Source organism: Oryctolagus cuniculus, chromosome 14, assembly GCF_964237555.1.
Source record: "Oryctolagus cuniculus chromosome 14, mOryCun1.1, whole genome shotgun sequence".
Lineage (NCBI taxonomy): Eukaryota > Metazoa > Chordata > Mammalia > Lagomorpha > Leporidae > Oryctolagus > Oryctolagus cuniculus.
The window spans coordinates 94,652,923-94,680,870 of record NC_091445.1 but is presented as its reverse complement, the minus strand read 5'-3'; the positions used below and the strand labels follow the sequence as shown (position 1 = coordinate 94,680,870).

General features: G+C 47.6%; 1 protein-coding gene across 5 annotated transcripts in view; it reads left to right on the top strand.

Annotated features, from left to right (window-relative positions):
• The first annotated feature begins 1,287 nt into the window (after positions 1-1,287).
• Positions 1,288-27,948, top strand: part of ADAMTS16 (ADAM metallopeptidase with thrombospondin type 1 motif 16) — a 133,430-nt gene continuing 106,769 nt past the window's right edge. For 2 of the 5 annotated variants that reach the window (XM_051837042.2, XM_070056858.1), the window contains exons 1-3: positions 1,439-1,698; positions 1,771-1,876; positions 5,681-6,006. In XM_051837042.2, coding sequence (XP_051693002.2) covers positions 1,567-1,698; positions 1,771-1,876; positions 5,681-6,006 — 564 coding nt within the window. In that variant the 5' untranslated portion in view covers positions 1,439-1,566. Of the gene's footprint in view, positions 1,699-1,770; positions 1,877-5,680; positions 6,007-27,948 lie in introns of all 5 variants that reach the window. The other 3 variants (XM_051837039.2, XM_051837041.2, XM_051837040.2) reach the window with 3 other exon arrangements.

Below are 27,948 nucleotides of genomic sequence, written 5' to 3'. Positions count from 1 at the left end.
CTGGACACAGGCACAGGCTGTATCTGGACATGGTCACAGGCTATATCTGGACACAGGCACAGGCTGTATCTGGACACGGGCACAGGCAGTCAGGCACAGGCTGTGCTGCCCGGCAGAGGACAGGAAGTCTGCTGACGCCTCCGGCCTGGCCCAGTCCCAGCCTCAGCCTCATCTCTCCCAGGTGAGTGCAGCCCGAGGCAGAGCCTTGCCAGCCACAGGGGAGGCAGCATCACGGGTGTTTTAAGGCCACCCCCAAAGTAGACGTTTTGTAAAGATGGACATGCGTGTGCACACGTGTGTGTGCCTATGTGTGTTATGGACAGAGAATCCGCTGGTGCTGCCCAGGACCTGAGACTTCCCTGTGATGAGGGCAGGAGGCCTGGCTGAGCTCCTGGGGCCACCTACAGGCTCAAGGCTGCTGGGCCAAAGGAGGCCAGAGATCCCTGGTGCCTTGTGTGCGGTGTAGCCGGCCTGAGCCAGGCAAAACAGGCCAGGTCAGGCTGCAGTGAGCATGAGGGACAGAGACAGAGGCAGGAGACCAGGCAGCCCCAGGCCACAGAAGCGAGTGGCCTGGCTGTGGAGAGCAGCAGGCTGTGCAGGGCACCATGGATGCACTCACACAGGAAGCACACACGTGTGCATTCCCGCACACACCACTGGGCACGGATGCAGACCTCACACGCAAAGGCACGCAGTGATTAACTCACAGCACGAGCAGGACAGGTGGCGGTACAGGCCCGGACTGTCACTTCGGCCCCTGGCTTCCAGCCAACAGCCAGACCCTAGCACTGGCGTCCAGGTCAGCAGAGGGCGGCCTGGCCCCGGGGAGCGGAGAGTCAGGGCTCGCCTGGCCGCCATGGCCTGCAGCCTGCGCAAGCCCAGCAACTGCGTCTGTTCCTTCGCAGCCAGGTCTCCGTGCACCGCAGGGCCCTGGTGGGCGCGAGGGCAGACCGCAGCGCCGTGCGGTGCAAGCAGCGCGCCTGGACAGCAGTCCCCGCGCACCACCTTCTCAGGGTCCCGCGCCTCGGCTGCGCAGGCCGGGCCCTCCAGGTACGGTTAGTGCGGTGTGCAGCTAGTGAGTCCCGCAGCTGGGCAGGTCGCGGGTCAGGCGCTCCGCTCCCCCTCGGGGTCACTGGCGCAGCGCGGGCTCCCCGGGTGGCCGTGAAGCTAGGACAGCCGTCTCCCCAGCCCTTGCCCGCCCACCCTCCTTCTCCCGCCTCCTCCCCGCACCGCCGCCCCTGCCGCAGACTCCTGCTGGTCCTCCTGTCCGTCTCTCCACTCTCCTGCCCTCTCCGTCCTCTCTACCCCTCCTGCGCACTCCCCTCTCCCCGCGCTGCTCTCCCAGGGCTCGGGCGGGGGCTGGGTCGCCGCCCCCACCGCAGCTGCCACTCCGCCCCCCGCGCGGCACGGAGACGCAGTAATAAGCCGGGCGCGGGCGGCGGAGCCACTGCGGGACGGGACGCCTGCGCTCCAGGCTGGGTCCGGTGCCGCCCGCCCACCCGCACACCCGCACACTGCCCGACCGGGGACCGTCCCGGGCCCCTGGATCCTTCTGAGCGTCCCCGGATGAAACTCTGCCTGCCCCGTTCGGGGGCGCAACGCGGGCAGCCGGTGCGGGGCGCACAGGGCAGCCTGGCCATGCGGAGCCAGGGCTGCGCTGCGCTCTGGGTGCTGCTGCTGGCGCAGGTGGGTGTGCAGGTGAGTCCCGCGCGCCCTGTCCCTTCCCGTGGCTCCTCGCATTCTCACCGAAGTGTCGCCGCTGTTTTTCAGCAGGCACCTGCGTGCGCCCTGGGACCCGCAGCGGCAGCGCCTGGGAACCCGAGGGTCCCACACCCTCCTCCTCCCGCGGAGCCCTGGGGCTGGGCGGAAGAGGGCGGTAAGTCCGCGAGGAGGGGGCTTTTAATCCTTGCAGGTCAGCGGCCGTAGACTTCTGCAGCCACTGTGCGGGAGCCGCGCGCTGTGCGGGAGTCACCCGTGTGACCGCGCGGTCCCAGCCTTAAAGCCAGCACCTCGGGGCGCGATTCCCCAGGCGCTACTTTGACCTTGTGCAAAGGGCTATGGAATGTATTGTTACTAGTATCACCTTGAAGGAGCCTGGGAGGGGTCAAATCACTCTAGGGAGCTTGTGACCCCTTCTATGCTGCCCCCTGCCCCTGCTCCGTCCACCCTTACCCGTCGCAGCCTGGGACAAAGGATAGAGTTTCTCCTTCGTGACTGTCATCTTAGTATCAAAGATAAAGCTCTTCGAGAACTGGGAGACAGCGGAAAAGCCGCCCTGCCGAATGGCTGCCCGGGTGCTGTGGTGTCAGCGTGGGGGGACCTGCGGGCCCGGCGCGCCTGGAAACCCGGCGGTGTAGCAGCGGCTCAGGTCGGCGCGCAAGCAGGTGCGCAGTTCGGCTGCTGCGTGTCCTCAGACGCAATCCGGTGGCCAAGCATTTGCATCATTTACAGCAATAAACTGCCACCTCAAATTTTAAGTGTTAACTTTTGGAAAAATCACTAGGTTTGATTGTTTCAACGCATGTTCAAAAAATCTAGAAAGAATTAATAACTTAAAATTCCTCAATGAGGTTTCATGCTGGTGAAAGAGCGCAGAGCTAGTGTTGCTCCCAGGTCCGCGTCCCTTAGGGAGCACTGCGCAGGGATCCACGCTCAGCTGCGGGACCTGCCGGAAGACCACCAGAGGGCGCCAGGTGCCAATAGTAGCAGACGTGGGCCGTGTTCTCCCCTTGTTTAGAAAGCCAAGCCTTGGGACTGAACTTGTCTGCCAGGGTTTCCCCTAGTGCACCCTGCAGTGCAGTGCTTCATGGTGGAAGTTCATTGTCTCCAATTTTTAAATTTTTTTTAAAATTCTGCTTCCTTGAAATCAGGAAAATTCCAGAGGGACTTAGGAAATTCTCAGAGTATGTGATAACATTTAGGGAGTTTTACTCGAGATAAACATTACGTACAGGGAACCAGTCAGAAGAAACGCCGTGGTGTGCTGCCTCAGAATGCTTCCCTCCCCTCCTGGACCACGGCTGGCTTCTATCTCCTGTGAGCAGGCTGCTGAATCCCAGGCGCAGCGTGTCCATGGCAACCAGGTGGGGCCCATGGGCCTTGAAGTTCTAGCTTAGCCACACCTCCCTCCCCCACCTGCCAGGTGTGTCAGCTCTCCATCACGACAGGGTGAAAGGAGAGAGGTGGCCTCCAAGGGAAGCCTTCCTCCCAGCCCCACAAAGCCCGTGTCCTCTGCAGAATGGCCTGTTTGGGTCTGCAATAGGACTGCAGCCCACTTGTGTGGCCCTGAGATCAGCTTACCATTGGATGTTCAGGTGTCCAGGATACAGGTTGATTTGGAAGTAACTATTTTGACCATAGTTCCTGTTTAAAGTAACATGAGTCAAGATGTGGTCTCAGGTTTTGCTGGGTGTCAGAAGCAATAGGAAAGAGAATTTGTACGCTCCGAGGCAATACCTCAGTGGAGATAAATTCCATTTCAGACATGAAGGAAACTGCTTCTCCTTCCTCTCTAGTAGGAGGCTTGAGTGCTTTCACCTACGCAGTTACCTGTGCAGAAGAAACAGTGTCTGCCGTGTAGACACTCACACCACAGACTATGAAATCGGGCTCTCAGTGTGACGGCGCTGAGCGCAGAGCTGGGAAGCGATGTGCAGAACCAGCTCTCTGAAGCTGGCTGGGGCCGCCCAGCACGCGCACAGCCGGGTCTGCATTTCGTGCAACCACTTCCCACTAGGCTTCTTCCCGGCCTTTGTGAAACCCCCGAGATCAAGTAGCTCAGAGTAACGGCTTGAGCAGTCAGCTGGGTTTCTTCTCCTGAAAAAAAAATCCATATTGGACCAAGGTCTTATTGAAACATGTCTCAAAGATGGAGAGCCACACTTTAAAAAACCATAAGGCAACGGTTTGGGGAATTCTAGTCTTAGAACATTAGCTTGAAGTTAGCTTAACGTTTTCAGCTCCTGGCAGTTTTACCTGGACTTCTCTCCAAATGGTAGAAATGGTGTGTGGTGCGATGCTATGGGTGTTTTGCTCATTCTTTGAATTCTTTAGTTAGGACTTATTTTCACACCCATTTACACATAACTGCAAGTCCCTTTCTGATTCTCAGGACTGCTTTCTGGGCTAAATGCGCATTTTCTCACCTGGACAGCCCTGGCACTTTGGTTTGGGGGCCTTCTGCGCATTTCAGGAGGTTTACAGCAGCTGTGGGTTCCGCCCTCTGGCTTCCAGAAGCGTCAATCTCCTCTTCCTTTTGTGAGACCTACAATGTCTGCAGACATCGCCCGGAGAAGTTCACGGGCAGGACAGTGACACAGGAGGAGGAAGTTCTGAAGTCCCCCGGCACAGCGGGGGGACGAAGTTCACAGCAGCTTTTCCGTTTTATAAAGCACTGGGAGAGAGTTTGAACCTTCCCAACACAAAGAAACGTAAATAATTAAGGAGCTAGAAATACTGATTATGCTGATTTCATCATTACACAATGTATATGAGTATCAAGTTATACCAGCTGCTGTGGGCATTTGCAGAGTTAACCGGGGATGGGAAATGGGGTCTCTCTTTCTCTATGTCTCTCAAATCAATAAATATCAATTAAAACAAGCGTACAGATAACTCCGGGTTAAGAACGTGGCAACGTAGCAAGCCACTCCTGTTCAAAGTCTGCCCTGCACACTGACGAACAACTCGCACGGAACTCTGGACAGCAGAGATGACGTTGTTAATGATGGTGAGGGAGAGTGAGTGTCGGTTATAACTATGAAAATCAGTTACAGTTATCTGGAAGTGGAGGGAGCCACCAAGGCGCACTGCAGAGATCCATGACTCCGATGCAGTGCCGCAGGCTGCCTGTGGTCACAGCCCGGTGGACCTGAATGTGTCTCGTGAAGTCCAGTAGATCCCGGAGGTTTTCTTCTATAAAGAAATAAAGCCAAGAATTAAAACACGGGTTAAGTCAATACACTTTAGACCAGCGGACTTTAAATTACAGAACACACGTCTTTGAAAGGCTGAGGAGTGTGAACCTGACCTGTCCCAGCAGCCGAGGCCGAGAGGAGAGCGGGGCCCGGCCCAGGGGGCGGGCAGGGGTGGCTGTGCGGGGGGCATCCTCAGTTAACGTCTCGGAAGCCCGGACTGAGAGCACGGTCAGCATTTCTGCGGTATTTGCAGTTCCACGATTTAAACAGGCATCAAAGAATGCCCGCTGCATTTTTCTTTTTGTCTGTCTCCTGAAAATGTACCGTATTTTAAAGCTCAGCTGTCCTATCAATTCAGAGAAGATGTTTGTGGAAACCAGTGTGACTACAGGCATGTTTGGGAACTACAAGCACAATTGCGTGTGGCAGTTTCGCTTCCAGTAACGTTGCGCACTGTAATCCCCAGTCTGTTTTTGTTTATTTTGTCTGTCTTCCCCCCTGCGTTTCCCAACACAGAATTTGCTGAGTTGGTAGTGACGCATTACAGAAGCAGCCATGGCTTAGCTAAAGGCAACTTCCAGGCGCTTCTCTTTGACCTCAGATGTTGTGTGTCACAGGGTGCGCATTTGAGAACGGCAGGTGTTGACTTTTCCTGCACCGTCACAGGTGACGATGCCATCCGGTAAGACAGGCTCATGCTATCAGACGTCCCGGCTGTTGTCAGAACCTGAAATGGCTCAGCCACGCTCTCCTCTTCATTCCAGAGTATGACCTGGTGTCTGCCTATGAGGTGGACCACACGGGAGACTACGTGTCTCATGAGGTCACGCACGGCCAGCGGCGGCGGAGGGCGGTGGCTCAGGGAGGTGGTGACTCTCTGCACCTTCGGCTGAAAGGCTTCGGGCACGATCTCCACTTGGACTTGAGGGCGTCCAGCAACCTGGTGGCTCCTGGATTTATCGTGCAGACGTTCGGGAAGGGAGGCACCAAGTCAGTGCAGAGCTTCTCACCCGAGGACTTCTGCTTCTACCAAGGCTCCTTACGCTCCCACAGGAATTCCTCCGTGGCCCTGTCCACCTGCCACGGTTTGGTGAGTACAGCGCGCGCCGCTGTGGTGAGCTCAGTGGGTGATGTGTGAAGAGGGAGGTATGGGCAAGATTTCCTTGCAAACATCGCCGTGTGTTCTGCTATAACACAGGTTTCCTTGGTCCGTAAAAGCAGAAGGCAGGTTGCTATCGACACTTCCTAAAGTGTGTTGTGAGCCCTGGCGTGTCGTCAGTGGTGTGTGTGCACGCTTGCCTTGCTGTTCTGGACTGACTGCGGAGAGTGCTTGGGTTTGAAACGTGCCTGTGCAGAGGGAATGTTTTCACTCTAACTTACGATGGAGCCTGGAAAGATGGCTTTATTTTGAATCGAGTGACGTGCTAGATGGATTGGCTGTGTTGGTTATTTGATCGGATGTTTGCAAGACTGAGTACTTCACTTCTGTCTTTCTGGTGATGGTAGTGGGATTAGGGAGCTGGGCACCCATCCTCAGTGGGGCAGTGCTGGCCTTGTGAGACTCACGAATCCGTGGGTGCATGTGCCATGATTGGAACACCATACTGCACATTGCACGTGGCTTGGTGGCTCCCTGTGCTCTGCTTTGCAGGGACCTTCAGTGAGGAGCACCTGACCAACTTGGGAATCTGCCTGCACCTCTCGCGTCCACCAGGCTGCGACCTCCATGGCTCCTTTTTTATTTTTCTTAAAAGACCTCTGTATTTAGGAAGAAGTGTTTAGGAGATGCTTAGATTCCTGGGCACAGATTCATCACTCAGACACAGAGGAGTGGGAGGTGACTTGGTAATGTGTGGTTATAACCCTTTGAGGTCTTGACCAAGCTAAAGGCTTAGCAAGCAGGCCCTGGACATTTGTGCCTCAAGACAATGATTTCAGTTGTCTTAAACATCCTTCCCTCTTTGAAAAGAGAGAATTCAGCCCCGTCTTACAAGAATTTCCTGTATTTGTGTGCAGGAGTATTCATTGGATGCTGAAAAGGCACTCCTAACCGATGACCTAAAATACAAAATGTATGCGAATGCAAAATGTCATAAAAATATTTTCTAAATATTGGAAGTTCTGCTTTTGGAGGGAATTTGATACGAGCTGATCTCATCCCTCCTTTCATTTAGAAAAGCTCTGGTTTGAGAATGGATGTAGCACGGCGTTGCCAGGGAGAGGGTGGTGGTGGTTTGGCATGCTTGTTAAGCATGAAGACAATGTGGCTGATTTCTTCCACAGTCTCAAGAAAAATAGGTCTTTCTTAATTAATGGACAAGAACTCTTAATGTACTACACAAAACAAGATATTTCTTCCTTGACTTCCTTCCACGAGGGCTTACCCAGGGAGGGAAGCCATCTGTGTGGTGGGTGTGTCATGGCATGCCGAGCCCTGCAACGTTGGGTTTGTTTCCAAGATTGGATGGGGTGCTCCCATTAACCCAGCAGGGGCACACGCTAACTGATGCCCATTGGTCTGTGTGACCCAGGCTCTTCCAGGTTAGCTGAGTTCGGTCCTGGTGTTGTTCCATGGATCAAGTGGATTGTAGAAGGTTGGAATGTGTGGCTGTCTTTGAACTTGATGGAGTTATCAGTGAAAGTTTTAAGAGTACAGTTATGTGAAAGATACAGATAGAGAAAAGAACAGAAAGAAAGGCCCCTCTGGATAATAAATACTGGACTCTGATCCCAGAGTCAGTGGAGTAGAAATGTGCACGCCTTCACCATTTATCTTCCAAATACACACATTCCAGCTTCACTGATGTGTTATCTATCTGCTCATACAAAGTAGCATCAGTTAGACTTCAGGATGTGAGGTGTAGGGACATCGGTCACAAGATAGGACAAATGAAAGGAGGAAAAAGGAACGGCAACAAAGCCTTCTGTCTTCAGCCAGATGCAAAGATGCCGAGTGCCAAGGCAGCTTCACTTCCTTCCTGACTAACGATTATCCGTCGTGCATCCTTCAGAGTCTGCTCCTGCACGCGGAGAAATAGTGTGTCTTGTGCCTCAGACGGGGGGGCCCTTGTCACTGCTGTCCTTCTCTGGCTCTTCTCGATTCTGATTGAAGCCTCAGGTAGCTCTCACAGGGTTTCCCGCTGAAGCTGACTGACCAGCCCTCTGCTGGGAATGGAGTCAGTGGGATCCTTCGCCTGCCCTGCTCTCAGCACACAGCTCTGCAGAGCCCAGGGAGACACCTGGGACACAGGATCCCTTCTGGTGGGAAGTGCACCACATTCTGTTCTCCCTGTCCAGTCTCTAGGCCCAGAGCTGTATGTCTGCATTTACACGTATATGCTTAGTGAAGAGGAAGTGGTTTGCTGCCATGAGACAGTGCAGGTTCCAGCATGGTCTACAGTGTTTTCTTGTGTTTCTCAGATGATTTTGCCAAAGTACTCTAAGAATTAGTTTGAGAAATCCTGTAAAAATTAATAGTTGTTGGTGGTGTCCTAGTTATAATATGTATTCTTAAAGAAGAAGGTTGAACGTGTAACAAGATGTTATCTTAGAGCTAGTGTCCAAAATAAAAATGTGAACAATGTTCACTAGGGTCGTCTGTTTCTGCAGCCAGGCAGGTTAGGGTTAAGGAGTTTATTATCAAATGAGAGAAGCAGGGAATAGGCGGTGCCTACTGGGTGATGGAACAAGGACACACGAGCCCTGAGAACACCCAGAGATGGGATCCGGCTTCCTTGATGGGAGGTGAGGACCATCAGGCTAGGTTTGCTGAAGAAGTTCAGAACCCAAGTCTACGCCCGGTCTTCCTAACACTGTGGGAATGGAGGCCCATAATTGGAAGAGTCACAAGTAGACACAGAGAGGTTGCTAATATCCTGCAAGTTCATGGAATCTGCGGTAAAACCTCAGATGGACATTATCAGAATATTTGTATCTTAAACCCAAGTATAGTACACTACATAGAATCATAAACCCTGAAAGTATTTCTGTATTAGCCTGGCATTTCCACCAAATATCTTCACCCAATGTGTTTCTTTAGTTAGAGGAGAATAGCTTTTGGGAAAACAATATTGGTTATATCTGTCCTAAACTGACCTACCAGATCCGTTGTGGTCACCAACCACAAGCACATGAATGTGTGTCACTCAGTAGATGCTTTCTGATATTTGGATGAATAATGGAAGGGTTTACTGGGCAAATTATAATAGTGCAGAGACAGTGTTGATGATGATGATGCCAGGAAGAAAAACTCACCAAAAGTTGTATGCCAGATACTTAACTAATAGCTTTATGTCTGTTATGTAACTTAGCTTGGTGCTAAATCTAAAAGATGTCATTTCAAAAGAAACTTCACTGAGATGTGATTCATGTCACAGAGTTTCTCCACCGTAAATGCGTGTAGACTCGCAGAGTTGTGCAGATATCCCCGGCATCTAGTCGGAGACACTGAGCCAGTCTCAAACAGCAACTCCTTACAGCTGGACCTGATAGCACTCAGCTTTCCCCACTCCTCGGCGTCCACCAAAGCACTTAGACCTGCTTTCTCTGTCCATATGGTATGTAGCGCTCTGTAGCTAGCTTCTTTCAGTTAACATAATTTATTTAAATCCATCCATGTTGGAGCATATAGAAGTCTTTTTTTTTTAAGATTTATTTACTTACTTGAAAATCAGAGTTACACAGAGAGAGGAGAGGCAGTGGGCTGGGGGGCGGGGCGGGGAGGTGTGGTCTTCCATCTGCTGCTTCACTCCCCAGATGGTTGCAGTGGCTAGAACTGCACCAATCCAAAGCCAGGAGCCAGGAGGTTCTTCCAGGTCTCCCACGTGGGTGCAGGGGCCCAAGGACTTGGGCCATCTTCTACTGCTTTCCCAGGTCACAGCAGAGAGCTGGTTAGGAAGTGGAACAGCTGGGTCTCGATCCAGTGCCCATATGAGATGCTGGCACTTCAGGCCAGGGTGTTAACCCGCTGCACCACAGCACCGGCCCCAGAATTTATTAGTCTTTCTTCCATTTTATTGCCAAAGAAAGTTCAGTTTATCTTTATATTACATGTTTTTATTTCTCAACTTAGCAGTTAATGGAAGGTATTTGGACTTTTTGGCTATTGTGAATAATGCTGCTATGAACATTTGTGCACACGTTTCTAGTAGACATGTGTTTTCAATTCTTTTGGATATACACATGACGGTATAATTATCAGATCATATGAAGGCTATACTTAGCAATTTGTAGAACTGTAAACTTTTTCCAAAGTAACTGCATCATGGTATATCCCCCCAGCAATGCATGATGGTTCTGGCTTCTCCACATTTTTGCCAACACTTACCATTATCCATTTCTTTATTATACTGACCCTAGTGAGTATGAAGGGGCATCTCATTGTGATTTTGATTTGCTGGATGCAGATTATTGATTTATGATATAGATCATCGTGCATTGATGGCCAACTTATCTGAGAACACTCCTCACACGCAGTTACATGAAATAACTATTACATACAGATAGGCAGAAAACTATATACTCACAGAAATACATGTTTTTTAAATAAGTTGCTTAATTACTAGAGTTTTCTAAAAAGCCATTTTTAGAAATTCCATCAGACACTGCTTTTAAATAAGTTGTGTTTAGAAATGTTTTCACTTGCATATGAAACCAACATTTTTTCTTAGAGGATGCCATGTAAGTTCTGTATTTAGATTAACACTTTCAGTCAAAAAGAAAAAGAATATCACCTGACATCTGTCTTTGTCATAAAGTCTGCATGAGCTATAGTTCATCTTAAATAAATGTGATGTTTGTTAAGGCTTTGATGCACAGGGTTGTTATTGCTTCTTCTAAAATCTAATTATTATTCTGTTTTCAAAAATGATGAAAAACCTTTAAATGCTACAATTCTCAGTTTACTTAGGAATTCTCTCACTTGGTAGAGACTTACTCAGGGCCCTGGTTTGATTTGTACTGGGTTTTATTTCCAGCCACAAACTTCAGGGATTCCCTGGAAACTCTAGTCACTGAGAGATTTTTCTAAAGCACCCAATAAATCCTAGGAAGCTGTCTGAACTACTGCCAGATTTCCAAGTGACTTTGAAAAAATGAAAAATGTTCTTGCACAGGAAAATAAAATGGGAGGAAGAAAAAAAAAAACACAGAGTCAACAAGGAGGTTGGTCAGAAGAGACAATGGGAATTTTGAAAGAAAAGTGTCACTCTCTGAGAAAAACGGTGTGGTCTACACACATGAAAAGGTCAGTCTTGGGGGACATGAGAGAAAGCTGTAGTGAAAGTCAGGTCTTTGGATAGAGAATGCCTACATTTGGTGATGATCAGGAAATGTAAAAGGTGGCTGTGCAGAACGAACTGAAAGTATTGTAGAATTTCACAAATGCCTACTATTTACATTAGGATAAATATAATAGTGAACTTCAACATCAATAGAAATGTATATACTTCATCAGCGGCAACACCAAAATAAAGTTTTGTAAGATAATCTTTTTTATTTGAAATTGGTACAATTTTTATTAGTTTCCATTAGCTGTAAATGAAAAATAGACTAGAAAAGTTTAGCTATAAGCTATGGATTTGCCAGCTTCTCTCAGTCTAGATGTCATGAAACTAAGATCCAAAGGGGCAGAGTGACTTGATCAACATCACAGAGCTCGGCATTTGGACGGGTTCGGACTGCTTATCTCCAGACTTCCTGTCCAGTGATGTCTTCAGTGAAATGTACTGGGTGATGACACTTTTTCATTATAAGGAAGAACCAATGGAAGGAGTTTAAATGTTGGAATATGCACAGAGATTTAAAAAACAATCCAGACTTGTCCTTGGTCTGGAGATTGAGGCCAGGTGACATGGGGAGTTCAAAGCCTGTTCCTCCTGACAGTCCTTTCTCAGGAGGCACTGACTTCCACCATCATCACCAAGGACAGGCTTCACTGGGGCTGTTGACATGGTCAGGCTCAGATGTGCTATCAGGGTCATTTGGATGGCACTCATATCCAAAGCCAGTGTATAGAGGGTATCCTAATGGCAAAAATCAACCCTGAAAGAGCCAGGGGATTCCTGGGAGGTGCAGAATAAACTGCTTATGTTTATTGCCTCCGATGGATGACCCATGTCTGGGATGGCTGAAGGACGAGAGTGTCTAAAACCTCCTTTTGTAGAGAATGACTATTCAAGCAAAAATCCAGCCCAAAGAGATTAAAAGAGGCCAAATGAACCAGAATCCTACCTTGCCCAAGACTGAATCTACTAGACCCATAAATTACTATTTTGTCTAAATGCCAGCTTCACCATGAGGGCTTCTCTGTACCAACCACCTAAATGCCCAACACACACATTCACATATACTTCTCCTATTTAACATTTATTATGAACTGTATTAGAGTAAGGTCAGGAGATAGAAGCCTCACAATCTTCTAAAAAGAGAGAATTAATATAGTGCTTTAAGTTGACAGTAAAGAACTGGAACATGGAGAAGCAAATACTGAGCACCACTGAACAGCAATGGCAAGAAGCAACCACTGCGCCAGGGCTGAGGAGCTGAGGAGAAAGGTTGAGAGTCTCACAGTGGTGAAGCTGGGACAGAGACAGAGACAGGAGGAGCTGGCCAGCTGGTGCCGGGCCTGGGAAGGCAGCATGCTGCAGCTGGTCCCTCAAGTAGACTGCAGACCAGAATCAGCTGCTGCCACTGTGACAGACTAAGGACTGGGAAACAGGCGTGACGTCCACAGGGATAGATAAGGAGTCCAAAGAAGATGGCCAGAAGTGCACAGCAGACAGATAGTCCACAGAGGGAAGAAAGGAAGTAAGAGGGTAGATGGAAAGTAAGGGGCGGCCAGCACCACGGCTCACTAGGCTAATCTTCCACCTGCGGCACCAGCACCCCGGGTTCTAGTCCCAGTTGGGGTGCTGGATTCTGTCCCGGTTGCTCCTCTTCCAGTCCAGCTCTATGCTGTGGCACAGGAGTGCAGTGGAGGATGGCCCAAGTCCTTGGGCCCTGCACGCACATGGGAGACCTGGAGGAGGCACCTGGCTCCTGGCTTTGGATTGGCGCAGTGCACTGGCCGCAATACACTGGCCGTGGCGGCCACTTGGGGGGGTGAACCAATGGAAAAAGGAAGACCTTTCTCTTTGTCTCTCTCTCTCTCTCACTGTCCAACTCTGCCTGTCAAAAAAAAATATAATAAAAATAAATAAAAAATAAAAAACATAAGGGGCATATAGAAAATCTACCAGGGGTAGACAGGAAGACTACAAGGGGAAGATAGGAAGTGGAGGGGAAGACAGAAATCCAAAGGAGGAAGATTTGATTGGAAGTGAGGGGGGAACACTGGTAGTCCACACAGGACAGACAGGAAGTCCACAGGGGAGAAACAGGAAATCTGGAAGAATTAGAGAGTAAAAAGAGGAAGATGTGAAGTTAAGAAAAGCAGAGAAAGTACGGTGGGTGATAGATAGGAAGTCACAGGGGTACGACAAGGAGTGAGGTGGCAGACAGGAAGTAAAAGGCAACACAGGAAGTCCACAGGTGACAGACAGGAAGTTCACAGGAGATAGACAGGAAATCCAGAGGAGACAGACAGTGAATCCAAAGGGAGAAGACATTAAAAGAGAGGGTAGTCAGGAAGCAATAGATAGGAAGTCCACAGGAGACAGGAAGGCCGCAGTGAGAAAACAGAAGGTGAGAGGGTAGACAGGAAATAAGAGAACACACAGGAAGTCCCCAGGAGATAGACAGGAAATCCAGAAGAGACAGACAGGAAGTCTACAGGAAGAAGATAGGAAGTAAAGGGAAAGACAGTCCATAGAGGTTATATAGGAAGTCCACAGCGGAAGACAGGAAATGAGAGAGGGCAGACAGGAAGTGAAGGCACACAGAGGAAGTCCACAGGGGACAGACAGGAAGCCCACAGGATAAAGACAGGAATTCCAGAAGAGGCAGGCAGGAAGTCCAAAGGAGGAAGACATTAAGTGAGAGGGTAGTCAGGAAGTGAGATGGCCAACAGGAAGTCCACAGTGTGAATACAGAAAGTAAGAGCATTGACAGGAAGTGAGGGGATACACAGGAAGTCCACAGGAGTTAGGAATTTCAGAAGAGATAGACAGGAAGTCTACAGGAATATAAGAAGTAAAGGGAAAGACAGGAAGTCCATAGAGGTTATATAGGAAGTCCACAGTGGAAGACAGGAAATGAGAGAGGGCAGACAGGAAGTGAAAGCAGACAGGGGAAGCCCACAGGGGACAAACAGGAAGCCCACAGGATAAAGACAGAAATTTCAGAGGATACAGGAAGTCCAAGGGAGGAAGACATTAAGTGAGAGAGTAGTCAGGAAGTGAGGTGATAGACAGGAAGTCCACAGGAAGCAGGAAGTCAACTGTGGGAACCCAGGGAGTGAGAGCACAGGAAATGAGGGGACACACAGACAGACAAGGAGGTCAGTAGGAGGTAGACAGGAATTCCAGAGGAGACAGACAGGAAGCCCATGGGGGAAGACAGGAAATGAGAAAGTAGTCAGGAAGTGAGAGGGCCGGCAGGATGTTCATGAGAGACAGGAATTCCAAAGGTGTTAAGACAGGAAGTCCACAGTGGAAAGACAGAAAGTCTGTAGGAGACAAACAAGAAGTGAGGGGGCAGACAAGTCCACAGAGAATGGACATAAAGAAACAATTTCTTCTAGCCTCCTATATCTTTGCTGCCCCCACTGTGTGTGCCGTTGGCAAAGGTGAGTAGGGATCAAGTGACAGAGCAGAAATGGGATTTGTGGCTGGCGCCGTGGCTCAATAGGCTAATCGTCTGCCTAGCGGCGCCAGCACACCAGGTTGTTGCCCCTATTCCAGGCCAGCTCTCTGCTATGGCCCGGGAATGCAGTGGAGGATGGCCCAAGTGCTTGGGCCCTGCACCCCCATGGGAGACCAGGAGAAGCACCTGGCTCCTGCCTTCGGATCAGCGCAGTGCGCTGGCCGCGGCAGCCATTGGAGGGTGAACCAACGGCAAAGGAAGACCTTTCTCTCTGTCTCTCTCACTGTCCACTCTAACTGTAAAAAAAAAAAGGGGGGGGGGGATTTGTAGAGTTCCAACCTAAACCTCACAAATCCAGGTTTAGAAGGGGAGTTTGGAGCTAGGGGATAATTTAGTAATAATCAACCTACCTACCATGCTAAATATTGATTGTGTGGCAGGGATGTTTGTCTTACTTTTTCTTTCTTTATCAGCTCTGATATATAGTAAAAGCCCTATGTAAAACTTCCTTAAGTGAATGACTGATTTTTTCATAGAAACATAAGAATTCTTTTGCTTTACAAAAATTGTTTGTCCAGCCACTAGTTTGGAGGCCAGGAAGGAAGCTCCAGAAGTAAACGATGCTCTAGCTCTATCTAGGGAAAGGGGCCACCTCTCTCCAGGACTAGGTAGCTGTCAGTAGGCTTGGTGACAGGCCCCCTGTGTGGCTTGTTGGGAAGGAGCAGAAGCAAAGTGTTCCCTCAGAAGGCTTGGAACTTGTGGTTCATGATGAACATAGGAGTACCTTGATGAACATAGGAGTACCTTGATGAACATAGGAGTACCTTGATGAACATAGGAGTACCTTGGCACTCAGGGGCTTGTGTTTGCTTGAGTGAATTTGGCTACTCTAAATTACTCCTGAAGTAGGTAGTGGGCTGTCTACAGACCAGACGCTGAATCAGATTTATACTCTCAGGGGGGTCCTGTCCTTCCTCATTGTGGACAGTGAGCTATGCTCAGTAACCTCTCCTGACAACTCTCGAGTGCCCTGAGACTCAAAATGGAGCTGGAAACGGCCCATTGCATTTGCTCTTCTGTAACTTCTGTGGTCTCCAGTTATTCAAGGCCTGTCTCTGTTACTGACTGATTCCTCTGTGTGACAGCAGCATCCAGCCTTAGTTCATGCATGTCTTTTGCACTACTCAAGAGCTTATTTTAATTTGGGGTGGGGAGAAAGAACAGCATATATCCTAAAAGCATGAAGTTAGCATCAAAATCAGGGCTAATTTTATATTCTCTTTACATGAAATTATAATAAAACTAAATAAAAATATCTGGTTTGAGAAACATGGCAATGTCAAGAAATGTAGACTTGATTCTTACTTTTCACCTTTTATTACTTGACTATAAGTGGATATAACTAGCAAGACATGTACTGTCATCATATAAAATCTTTAAGATTTTATTTATTTATTTATTTATTTGAGAGGTAGAGTTACAGAGAGAAGGTCTTCCATCCCCTGGTTTACACCCCAGTGGTTACAACATCTGGAGCTGAGCCAATATGAAGCCAGGAGCCAGGAGTTTCTTCTGGGTCTCCCATGTGGGGGCAGGGACCCAAGCACTCAGGCCATCTTCTACTGCTTTCCCAGGCCATAAGCAGAGAGCTGAATTGGAAGCAGCCAGGACATGAACTGGCACCCAAATGAGATGCCTGAACCGCAGGCTGAGGCTTAACCTACTAAGCCACAGTGCTGGCCCCATCATATACAATCTTAACAGTGTTGAAACAAAAATCAATCTAAACCATGAAAATGCTATAAAAATTAACATGTATCACTCATCATTTTTATGTAGCTATTAAGATGTTTAGTTGCCTTCAGTTTTAAAATTATGTTAACAAGAAGCATCAATAGGTAATAGTATGATCTGAATGATTATCCTCATTTTCTATCACTGACGAAATGTATATCCATCCTTTAGGACATTAGAGATTTGGAACAAATAATACAAAGAAAAATGCTGCTTAAGCAATTTATAAATACTTCCCATATGCAAAATCTGAAAGAAAAATATTTGCTCCAATAACCTTGGAGTCATTCATTTAACCATGATTTAAAATTTCATGTGAGTATTTTTTTTTCTGCTGAGACCAAAAAAAAAAAAAAAAAAAAGCAATTCTTAGTTTTGGTCTGGTTTGCCTTCACAAAGTAAGTTCAAGTTGGGCCTTCTAGAACTACAGAAACCTGTCTGTTTTCTATCACCTAACACATCTCTTCCCTTTCCACCCTAGCTCTCCTCACTTCAGCATAACAGCCAAACCTGCCCTCTGATGGTTTCTTTCAAGAATAATTTCATTTCTTTTTTTTTTTTTTTTTTTTTTACAGGCAGAGTTAAACAGTGAGAGAGAGACAGAGAGAAAGGTCTTCCTTCCGTTGGTTCACCCCCTAAATGGCCGCTACGGCCAGCGCTGTGGCGATCCAAAGCCAGGAGCCAGGTGCTTCCTCCTGGTCTCCCATGCAGGTGCAGGGCCCAAGGACTTGGGCCATCCTCCACTGCCCTCCTGGGCCACAGCAGAGAGCTGGCCTGGAAGAGGAGCAACTGGGACAGAATCCAGCACCCCAACCGGGACTAGAACCCTGGTGCTGGCAACACAGGTGGAGGATTAGCCTAGTGAGCCATGGCGCCAGCCAAGAATAATTTCACTCCTTTAGCCGTACTAGTTTTGGGTTGTTATAAAGGTAAAATTGGTCAAAGCTAATATGACCAGGAATCATCTGATGTAGCTTTTTTTCCGCCCTGAAGTGGTTCGTTTTCTATTTATTATAGAAAAATATACAAAGATTTGGCAGGACTTTAGCCCACAAAAATAAGAGACAAACAGAAGGCTGTTTGAGGGCTGTGCTACTCAAGCTGATAGCCTCCAGAAGTGGGGAAGGGGAAGTCTGGGTCCGGGCTCTGAGAGGTGAAGCAGCCTGTCTGCATGCCACCCCTCTGCGCCTTGTGCGAAGCTGCGAGGCACATTCCTGAGCTCATCACTTCCCTGTTCAGTGTGTCTCGTTGCTCGCCAGGTGGAACCCACGTGCTTTGTATGGCCAGTGATTCCCCCAGGGCTTGACCTTGCCTGCATCTCCAGCCCCTTGCTGGAGAACTCTCTGGGCTTTGGCCACACCAGTCTTGTGTAAGTTTTAAACTAACACGGAGTTCTTCATACCCTCAGAGCCTTAGCAGATACCGTCCCCAAACAGCCCTCTGACTCAATGTCACTTTATTCTTTCTCAGCCTGAAAGCTGCTTCTTTTAACAATACTCCTCTTATGCCCCATGCTACGACAAATTTTCTTCTAATTCTTTCTTTATAGCTCACCTTATTTTTTATTGTTAAAAAACTTACCTGAAACATTTGCACATGTTTGTCTCCAGATGTGAAATAACTCAGGGAGAACACAGCAATTTAAAAGTAAGAATATCTTGAAATCCTTTCCTTAACAATTACGTTATTTAGTTACAGCCCTCGGTTATGCACATCTAGTTTAATATATATATATGTATAATTATATTTAGGATGTACACGTAGCATTGTCTGTGTAGCAATGTATTTCAACTGTTCTAAAATCAGGAGGGAGCATCCGTTCAACCCAGCTTTCATACGTGGGCCAAGCGTATTGATTACGCTTTGACATTGTATCCCTTTCTGTGGTGGAATGTGCAAGTTAATCCTCTTATGTGGCTGTTATTCACAGCTTAGAGCTCGCCTTCATCTCGTGTACTCTAAAATGGATTAGGCTTGGAGACTTCCAAGAGGTCAGTTTTGTTTGATCTTGGTTTCCTATTCAACCCCAACCAATTTCTCCTTTGCTTGGCTTTAGACTTTCCTCTGCCCTTTGTCAAAGGCACAGCCCTTGCCGGACTCGGTCATGGGATCGAGTGGTCACAGCTGTGTTGATGCAGTCCACGTGTGTGAAAAAGTAGAGTCAATGCAATTGTGTAATACATGGTTTTTCTCTTCGTTTGACAAAACGTGGGTAGAGACGCATGTAGCAGAATAGTCTGTGGATATTCCCATGAGGCATAGATGGATACTGGTTGGAGGATTCCTTTTGTGATGGGATGGATTTACAAATTCCCAAAAGGTTTCAGTTCACGTGCTATTCTCTTCTTTCCACAATGATGTTTTGCAATTCATGTTTCTAGTCCTGCCCCAGGACCATCTCAGATGCACACGATATATTCTCTCTGTCACAGAAGCAGACACTCATGGACTCTGACCAGCTTCGGTTCTGACATTCCTTCAGGAGTGATCTGCTCCCTGTGACCACATTGGGGAGAACTGTGAAGATATGATGCCAAGGGCATTTATATCAACCTACCCATCCTTTTTCTCCAATTCCCAAGCCAGAGCATTGGGAAATTTAAATTCACACGTCTTGTTATGCTCAGTGTGCCGGGTACCAATGCGCCATCACTTTGAAAAGACCAACTTGCATTATAATTCCCATGTTGGTTGTTATGGCACCAATCTGTGATGAATTCAGCTTCATTACCATAGGAGTGTACATGTTAAAGAACATCAGTACTGTGGTTTGAAGAGTTGCAAATACATAAAAGTAGAGAAGAGAACAGATATTGAAACAGGCACCAGGGGCTGGTGCTATGGTGTAGTGGGTGAAGCCACCACCTGCAGGGCCAGCATCCCATATGGGTGCCAGTTCAAGACCCAGCTGCTCTGCTTCTGATCCAGCTCTCTGCTATGGCCTGGGAAAGCTGTAGAAGATGGCCCAAGTCCTTGGGCTCCCATGTCGGAGGCCCAGAAGAAGCTCCTGGCTCCTGGCTTTGGATCGGCACAGCTCCGGCCATTGGGGCCAACTGGGGAGTGAGCCAGTAAATGGAAGACCTCTCTTTCTGCCTCTCTTTTCTGTGTAACTCTGACTCTCAAGTAAAATATATAAATATTAAATACAAACAAACAAAAAAGAAACAAGCACTGACTGCCTGCCAGACGTTTTTCTAGGCAGATTCATTACATGAACTACTATTGCATCTACTTATATTAGCATTACAAGAAAAGCTCTTATTCCATCTCTGTGTGAGTGGAATATGCACGTCAGAGAGATTATCTCCTCTGCCCCGAGCTGGCATCTGATGAAGGAGAGAACCTGGACTCCCAGCGTGTCCCTGGGATCACAGAACACACAGTGGGCTTTCTACCTGTGCCTTGTCCTCCCAGGGATGTTCTTCAGCAGTATTTTTGGAGATTGGTTCATTGGTTGAACAACACTGGGTCTTATTAGGAAAAAAAAAAAACTTAAATATACAAAACATATGCTTTTAATCATTCTGGTGCATATGTGGGGACAGTTCTGCATAACCGTGCTCAAAACCACGATTGCTAGAGAAAATCCTAGAAGGGCCTGTGTGACTTACAGCTCTGGTAGTTAAGAAACTCCATGATTATATGATTTAGCTGTACAGACAGAGAATCATTTTTTTAAATTCAAAAAGAATCAGGAAAGCTAGAGAAATTTCCAATTGTGAATAGTAGAAAGTCTCCTTAATTCCTGATTCACAGTGGGCTGGGCCTTAACCTTCCTTATGGACAGGACCCCGGTGTTTCTAACAGCACTGTTTCCTTTTAGTATGGCTGAGCCAAAAATGCACACAGAAAATTGGCAGGAAGGCCACTTCCGGTAGCATCATGACAGCCACGGCTGGCTGTCCAAGAGAAATGAGTGCCTCACCTGAAAATGGCTGAGAGAGCTGGTCTTGGGGACTTTCTGTTTGCTCTGTGAAGAAAAATATCTATCTATAACTTATCAGGAATCATGACATGGCACATTGCAAACAGCTTTCCTTTCCGAAATTCCACACTATGTAGATTATTGGTTGAGTGATGGTGACATAAGCATGAATGCCTTCATTGGCCTAAACATTGCCTGTAAATACCAGCTCAAAGCTTTGAGCCGGGACTGGACCTCTTGTCTGCTGATCATGCACTGTGTTTTATCGGCTTGCTTATATTTTAATTGTAATTTTAATCATACGACTTGGGAGCTACATTACACCTCGGCAGAACTGACAGAGATTTGGGATGGTGAATGATCGCGTGGGGACCACGTCCACAAGCTTCAGCGTGTTGGCAGCAACCTGTAGGACAGCAGACACACTCGGAGCTGTGTCTCAGCTTCCACGTTGTTCTGTGAGTTTGGATTATAGTCAAAGCACAGGAGTCAGTAGAGAGGTATCACTGGGCGCTGGATAACAGCATATTTAGGGCAGCTGGACATCTCTGTTTAAATTCCATCCCTCCGCAGCCGGTGCCGTGGCTCACTTGGCTAATCCTCCGCCTGCGGCGCCAGCACCCCAGGTTCTAGTCCCGGTTGCTCCTCTTCCAGTCCAGCTCTCTGCTGTGGCCCAGGAAGGCAGTGGAAGATGGCCCAGGTCCTTGGCCCTGCACCTGCATGGGAGACCAGGAGGAAGCACTTGGCTCCTGGATTCAGATTGGCACAGCGCGCCAGCTGTAGTGGCCATTAGGAGAGTGAACCAACAGAAGGAAGACCTTTCTCTCTGTCTCTCTCTCACTGTCTGTAATTCTCTCTCTGTCTCTCTCTCTCTCTCACTGTCTAACTCTGCCTGGCCAAAAAAAAAAAAAAAAATCCATCCCTCCACTACCTAAAGGTTAAGGAAGTGTGGGGAGCAACTGAGACTAGACTAAGTTACTGGAATTAAGACTTATTCTCTGCATCTGCTCTCCCACAATATGGTGCTGGGAGAGGAGTAAACAGCTTCTACGCAGCTGCCTCTCGCCAACTTGAGTGATGACCTGTAGGAGCTGATCCTGCTCCTGATTGGAGGAGAGCAGCATACTCGGCGTGTGGGTAGCAGAGTTGGGATTGGTGGAAGAGGACTATAAAGGAGGAGAGAGACAACATGCACCAGGAACATCTAAGGGGAACATCTATCTGAAGGAACATCTGAGCAGCCCCCGAGAGAGCCGGCCGGTGGTGTGCCGCTCCTCCGTGGAAGCAGGGAAAGTGGCGGGGGGTGCCGCCCCTCCATGGAGGTGGAGGGGCCGGCAGCTAACCCGGGACGGCATCGTTCCTCCACGAGTGAGGGACCGGCAGCCAACCTGGGAAGGGCTGGGTGGAAAAGAACAGCGCAGGGTCTAGTGTCGTTCCTCCGTGAATGGGGGAGCGACAAGGAAGGTATAGTTAACTTTCATCTATTTGGGGAATATTTGGTAGTTAGTAGAATTCCAATCATTATAATTGACTCTGAGGCTACATTATCAGTAGCATTCAATTAATGCAAAAAAAAAAAATTGTGTGTGATTCACATTAGCTATTGTGCTGCATTTTGGGCCCCACACTTACTTTGCCTTTGCCAGGGGCGGTTTTCTGGCCTCAGGAATGAGGAGGGAGTCTTGCTGAGCTTTTTGGGAATTCTCCCTCTGAGCCAGTGGTGGAAATCTTACACTAACCACACTGGCTAGCAAAGGTAGCGGTGCACGGCTTCATGGTTGTTCACAGAAATGAGCAGTGAGTCGCAGAAAGGGACCAAGCATGGCCTGGTTTCTTCTTCTTGTTTGTTGCGACGTCTGTTGTTGTTTTCATTTTTGTTTTATTTTGTGTTTGTTTTGTCTTTTCCTCTTTGTTCCTCTGTAAGTAAAGAGTCTTCCCAAGTGTACAGTGAACTTTCTGCTGATGATGAAGTTCACAATGCCTGTGCAACAATGGCCTTGATTCATGTGGACTGACTGGCTAACCTGTTGACAGTGCTGAATTTTCCAAAAACAGGATGATGTTTGCCTGGTAAATTCTTGATAATAGCTTCTTAGGATGATGCTCTGAATAAGACTACCAGGTAGGTGTTAACACATCATGTGGTGATTATCCGATTTGAGCTAGCAGCCTGGAAATGAGATCAGTCGTAACTTTCACAGTCCCCTTGGGGTTTAATCATGAGAGTGCATGCAGTCATGTATATAACTGACTTCAGGGATTCTAAGTGGTCAGACTTGGTATCCATAGTAACAGATGTTTAAAATAACTGTCTGGGATATTACTTGGTAATGGAAGTCATGAAGAACATATAGTGTTGGTACAAATGACCATCCTTAAGCCCTGTGGCACAAAAGCTGTTATTAGGCCATGTTTCAAGTCAATTCCAGCTAGTTTACTGGAGAATCCTGGTACTTGGTCTGCTTTTTATATTTATCAAATTACCATCAGAAAATATTGGTGTCTAAGGTCACCTCACTTCAAAATAAGGAAACTTCAGTTATAACAAAGTCCAAATAATGTCATATTACATCCTATAAAGCCCTTAACATGAAGTAGATGTCCAGTAAAACTGTATTTCCCACAGAAGGAATGTCTTTCCTGTTCCCTTATAGCAGACCTAGGAAGAATAGAATGGAAGGGAAGGGGAGAGAAGAGGATGGGGAAGGGGACAGGACAGATGTGCAGGGACTGGCCTTCTTGACACGCGGTGTGTCTGCCATGCACATTGTAGTACCATACCCAAGACCTGCTGAGTCAGAGTATCTGGGAGGAAGAGGACCTTCTTAGATGGTTCTCACAGACAGGAGGTGTTCATAAGGATCACTGGGTATACGGAAGGTGCAGACTCTATGGATAATACCCTCAACCTGTAGTCCCACCCTCAGGGAAAGTTCGTCAGGTTCCTATTGGGTACCTGTAGCTAGGACCCCCCACAGGAAAATGTCACCACCTTCCAGTTCAGCAGGCCCAGATGGGTGACAATGTGGAGAGATGAGGAAACAACTGCTTTCAAATCTCAGCTGGCTTTGAGTGTTGCAAAGGAAACCAGAGAGATTCTTGTACACATCCCTGCAGTATTCCATATGTCAGTAAAGAAGGCTTGGGCACAGGCCACACTCCTGGGGCTCGATGCAGGTTCTCGGCTTTGTTATTTGTCTCTGTGCCTTTTGTGATGTGCCTGACCCATCCATTGTCCTTTCAAGTCTCCATGCTGCGTAGTTAGCCTGGTCATCGTGCAAGGACATTGCTAGAATGATTTTAGCACAGCCCCACTCTGTGCTCAGGAACAGAATGGCAGGAAGGAGTGTCTGCAGCAGGCGCTCACGTGGGCCCACCACAACCTGGTCACACTCTCAGAGCCTGACTTTTATTTTCCAAACACTTTTGAGAATAATTTACAAAAAAGAATTATCACCAGGTTAAGTACACAATTTAATAATTTTAAAATGAATACATAAAGTTAATCAACAGTCTCCACAATCCAGTTTGTAGACCGTTTCCCTCACCCCAGTCGGAGCTGTTGTGCCCATCTGCAGTTCCACTCCCAGCCAGAGCAGCCCTGAGTCTGCCTTCTGTCTCTAGAACTCTGGTTTTTCTGGACATTTCACACAATATGGGCCTTTTGATGTGGCTTCTTTCCTTCAGCACCCTGTTCTGGGGTTCGTTCATGTTGTAGTATTCATCAGAACATCATTCCGTTCCATTGCCGAGAGTATTCTGCTGTGTAGATACACCATATTTTCTTGATCCATTCATCAGCTGATGGATGCTTGGCTTGTGCAAACCTCATTTTCTTCCTCTACCAAAACGTAGCTGCTAATCTCTTCTTGAGAATCTCTTCCAGGGAAAATGGGTAATATGACATAAAGTACCTGGATGAAGGCCTCAGAATGGTAGGTGGTCCATAGATGAACACAGTCATTGTCACTGTGGTCAACAGAAGTGTGCGACTGTCCTGCAGCTTGAGAGGAAGGAGCACCTCCTGTGAGAGACTGGATTTCAGTGCCCTGGGCCATCAGAGAAACACCTCCCATGGCCAAATGAAACAAAGAAAACAGCTGATTCATGAGCTAAGTGTCAGCTGGATGAGCTCATCACAGAATTTGCTGCAGGCCAGCAGCTGGCCTCAGCCAGAGGGAAGGGTGCCGTAGGCTTGCACACTGGGATGGGTTGAGTGTGTGTGTGTAAAACCATGGATGATTTCAGCAATGGCATGTAGACCTAGGTAACAGCACCCTGGAGACCCATGCCTCTGATGAGAAACACATGTGCTTGCCTGGCTTCCTCCTGGCCATGCCTTGCCACTGTGGCCAACTGCTCTGCCAAGTCAGCCCAGGCAATAGCCGTCCTGGCTCAACTCCCACGCTTAGCTTCTTGGTCATTTCCCATCATGCACAGAGTCCTGCAAGGCTTTCTCTTCCGTTTCGTACAGGTTCCCATGCACTGCCTTTGTTCTTTAAAAACACGTGCTATGGTTTTGATGAATGGCCCTAAAATATTTTTCCACCTTTAAAGTGTGTCTAATTAATCTGCACAGTAACCCTGTGAAATAGATCTGTTTGCAAACATGGAAACTAGATCTTGGGACACACGTGAGCACACATGAGCACACACACACACACACAGAACTTGCTTGTGAAGACAGGACTCAAACCAGGTAGCTGGCCTTGGAGGCCACGTGTCTGACGACTGATGGCTCTTGTATGTGCCACAAGGCCCAAGTCTCATGTCCATTTCACTGTGAAGATCAACATGGTGGCAAATGTGTCTACACCACACCATTCTAAACTGAAGGATGAGAAAAACTGGGGCAAGCAGAGGTGGGCACAGGGGGTGTCAAGAAGAAAGGAGAGTACAAGGAAAGCTTTGAGGCCCAAAAGGAGGCTGGCTGTTCCTGGAGGGAAGTGTGGTTGGCATGGCTGGAATGCCATGAGCCCCCAGGGAGGTGGCATGAGAGGACCCTGGGCAGAGCCCTCTCATGCCAGAGGGTGCGGGGAGGCCTTGCTCTGAGTGCTGGGTCAGACTCTCCAGACAGGGAAACCAACAGCAAGGCTTTAAGCAGTAATCTGATTGATGCTTTTCCTCTTCTAAAAAAGTAGAGAAAAGAAATTGTACAAGGGGGTGGTGCTGCAGTAAGAGTGTCAGGATCCAGATGTGTGGTGCAGTGCTGAGACGGTGAAGGCAGGTGGTTCAAGCTAGAGGGAAAAGTCCAAAAGCTTAAACTGTCCTTGGAAGAGAATGTCCAAGAAAATGAGCAAGGACCTGCTGACTTAGAATAAAAATGGCTGATTATTGTTGTTATTGGAGGCTGTATCGTGTGGATGTGAGAACAGACGTCGGCTGCCACCGTAGTCAGGCCCTTGCCGGGGCCGCTCCCTCTGCCTGTGCTGCAGCCTCCCACCCCCCCAGCCTCACAGCTGCTTCCCCTCACTCCAGATGTTGCTGAAATGCCAGTCCACAAGGCCTGCCCGACTCCAGTGCAAAATCAAAACCCCCTTCCCTGCACTGCGGAGTCCTTTAGTACGATCCAGCCCCCCAACACATGCGAGAATCTAAGCTCAACAAAAAAGGGAAATTTGTCTGTTTTGTTCATTGTTGTGTCTGGACTGCCTAGCCCAGTGCTTGGATCCTAACGGGCAATTAAGGAATAGTCACTGAACGAATGAAGGGCTGCGAATTTCTTCTGGGGTATGGAATTAAATCCATGTCTAAATATTACAGTTTTGCAAAGGAATCTATTACAATGTTCCCTCCATGATATTTCGATTAAGTTATCTTTGGTAGCAGCAATGTTTTGACTAGATGATCATTTGCTTAAATATTTGTCTTTGGGTCTTGGGAATGTGTAAGTATAGGGCGCAAGAATCAAAGCTTAGGTTGTTCTTGGTTTAGACATGTTTGTGTCAACCAAGAGCAGTGTTACTTAGTAATCAGTCTAGGGTAACACATTTTACATATTTCAGCTGAAACAACTTTACAAGCATGCTAGTGGGTGTGGCTTATGAGCTTGCTCCTAACTGTGTGATATACAGCACTTACCATCAGGAAACACAGTTGCCCAGAGAATCAGTCTTAGCAATGAGCAGTCGAGGGTCTGGTAAGCAGCGGCTGTTTGGTCACCAGTAGAGCTTTGTGCCATGAAAGAGAATGCCTTTGTGTGTCTAGGGCTGCCACTAGCCGTAGGTGGCAACTGAGCAAGTGAGAAGGGACTTTGCATTTTATTTTATTTACCTGTACTTAGTACCCACTTGTTGTTACTGAGCAATAAAGGATGGAGTTTTTAATTTTAATTATTTGATTAGATCTAAACTTGTGGAGCTGCGTGTTGTAGATAGGGCAAGTCTAGTCAGTTTCTTTCAATAGAGTTAAATTGTTATAATATGTTAGCACAACTAAGAGAACAGGTTCACTAATGTAGAAGAACACAGTGCAGTGAAAGTGGATCTCCAAAAGAAGTTTGATCTCCCATTGTAAATCTGAGCACTCTCTAGCTTGTCTAATTATCCTCTCTCTCTCTTATTTGAAAGGCATAGTGACACACAGAGAGAGAGGTAGAGAGAGAGGTCTTCCATCCACTGGTTTACTCCATATCTGGGCCAGATAGATGCCAGGAGCTAGGAACTCCATCCAGGTCTCCCATGTGGGTGGCAGGAACCCAAGTACATGGGCCATCCTCTGCCATGTCCCAGGCACATTAACCGGAAGATGGATAGGAAGCAGGGGTGGGATTTGTCCCAAGCACTCTGAGATGAGATGTGGGCTCCCCACCTAGTGATTTAACCCACTGCACCCACAACACTTGCCCCATTTTTTTGATTTTTTATGTTTCTCTTTATCACAGTGTCATGAGATATGCCCCTTTTGGTCCAAAACCAGATTTTGGATTTACTAGGCTTCCTCAGCCTAATAATCAGATCAGTTTTGTTTTCACTGGTTCAGTTATTCCAATTTTTTTAACAAATCTTTTCTGATTTTTTTAATACTCTGGGCTAATGTTAGCTTGTTTCTTTTCTTCACTTTTAATTAGCTAAGTGTTCAAGGTGTAGGAGTTCTCTAAGTGCAGTATGAATACATTTCACCCTTTTTATTAGATTTCTCATTTCATATTATAATTAGCTCATTATTTAATTTTCTCTTTGAACAAGTAATTTCTAATTAGCAAGGAGCACTGAATTTTCATCTCCCATGTTAGTGGTACCATTTGTGTCTGAACTGGACACATACTGGGCAGTTCATGGATTGAGCCTTGCTGCCTGACTTGTGTGCCCCTATGCCTGTCTTTGTCCTTTGTTGCTGCCTGACAGAGCTGTCATGACATTCTCTGCCCTCCCATTCCCAATGGATATTTCAGAGGATAACTTCTAGGTGTTCTCGCTGCATAGTCATACATTATATATTTACTTTTTCCTATTTTGGCTCCATTTTGAATGAAGACCACATAGTTCACCTCAGTGACTGTTGAGACAGGGTGCTTGCTGAGCCCTGTATCCCCACAGGTGTTCCTGTGACTTGGATGGGACTTGGATGTGT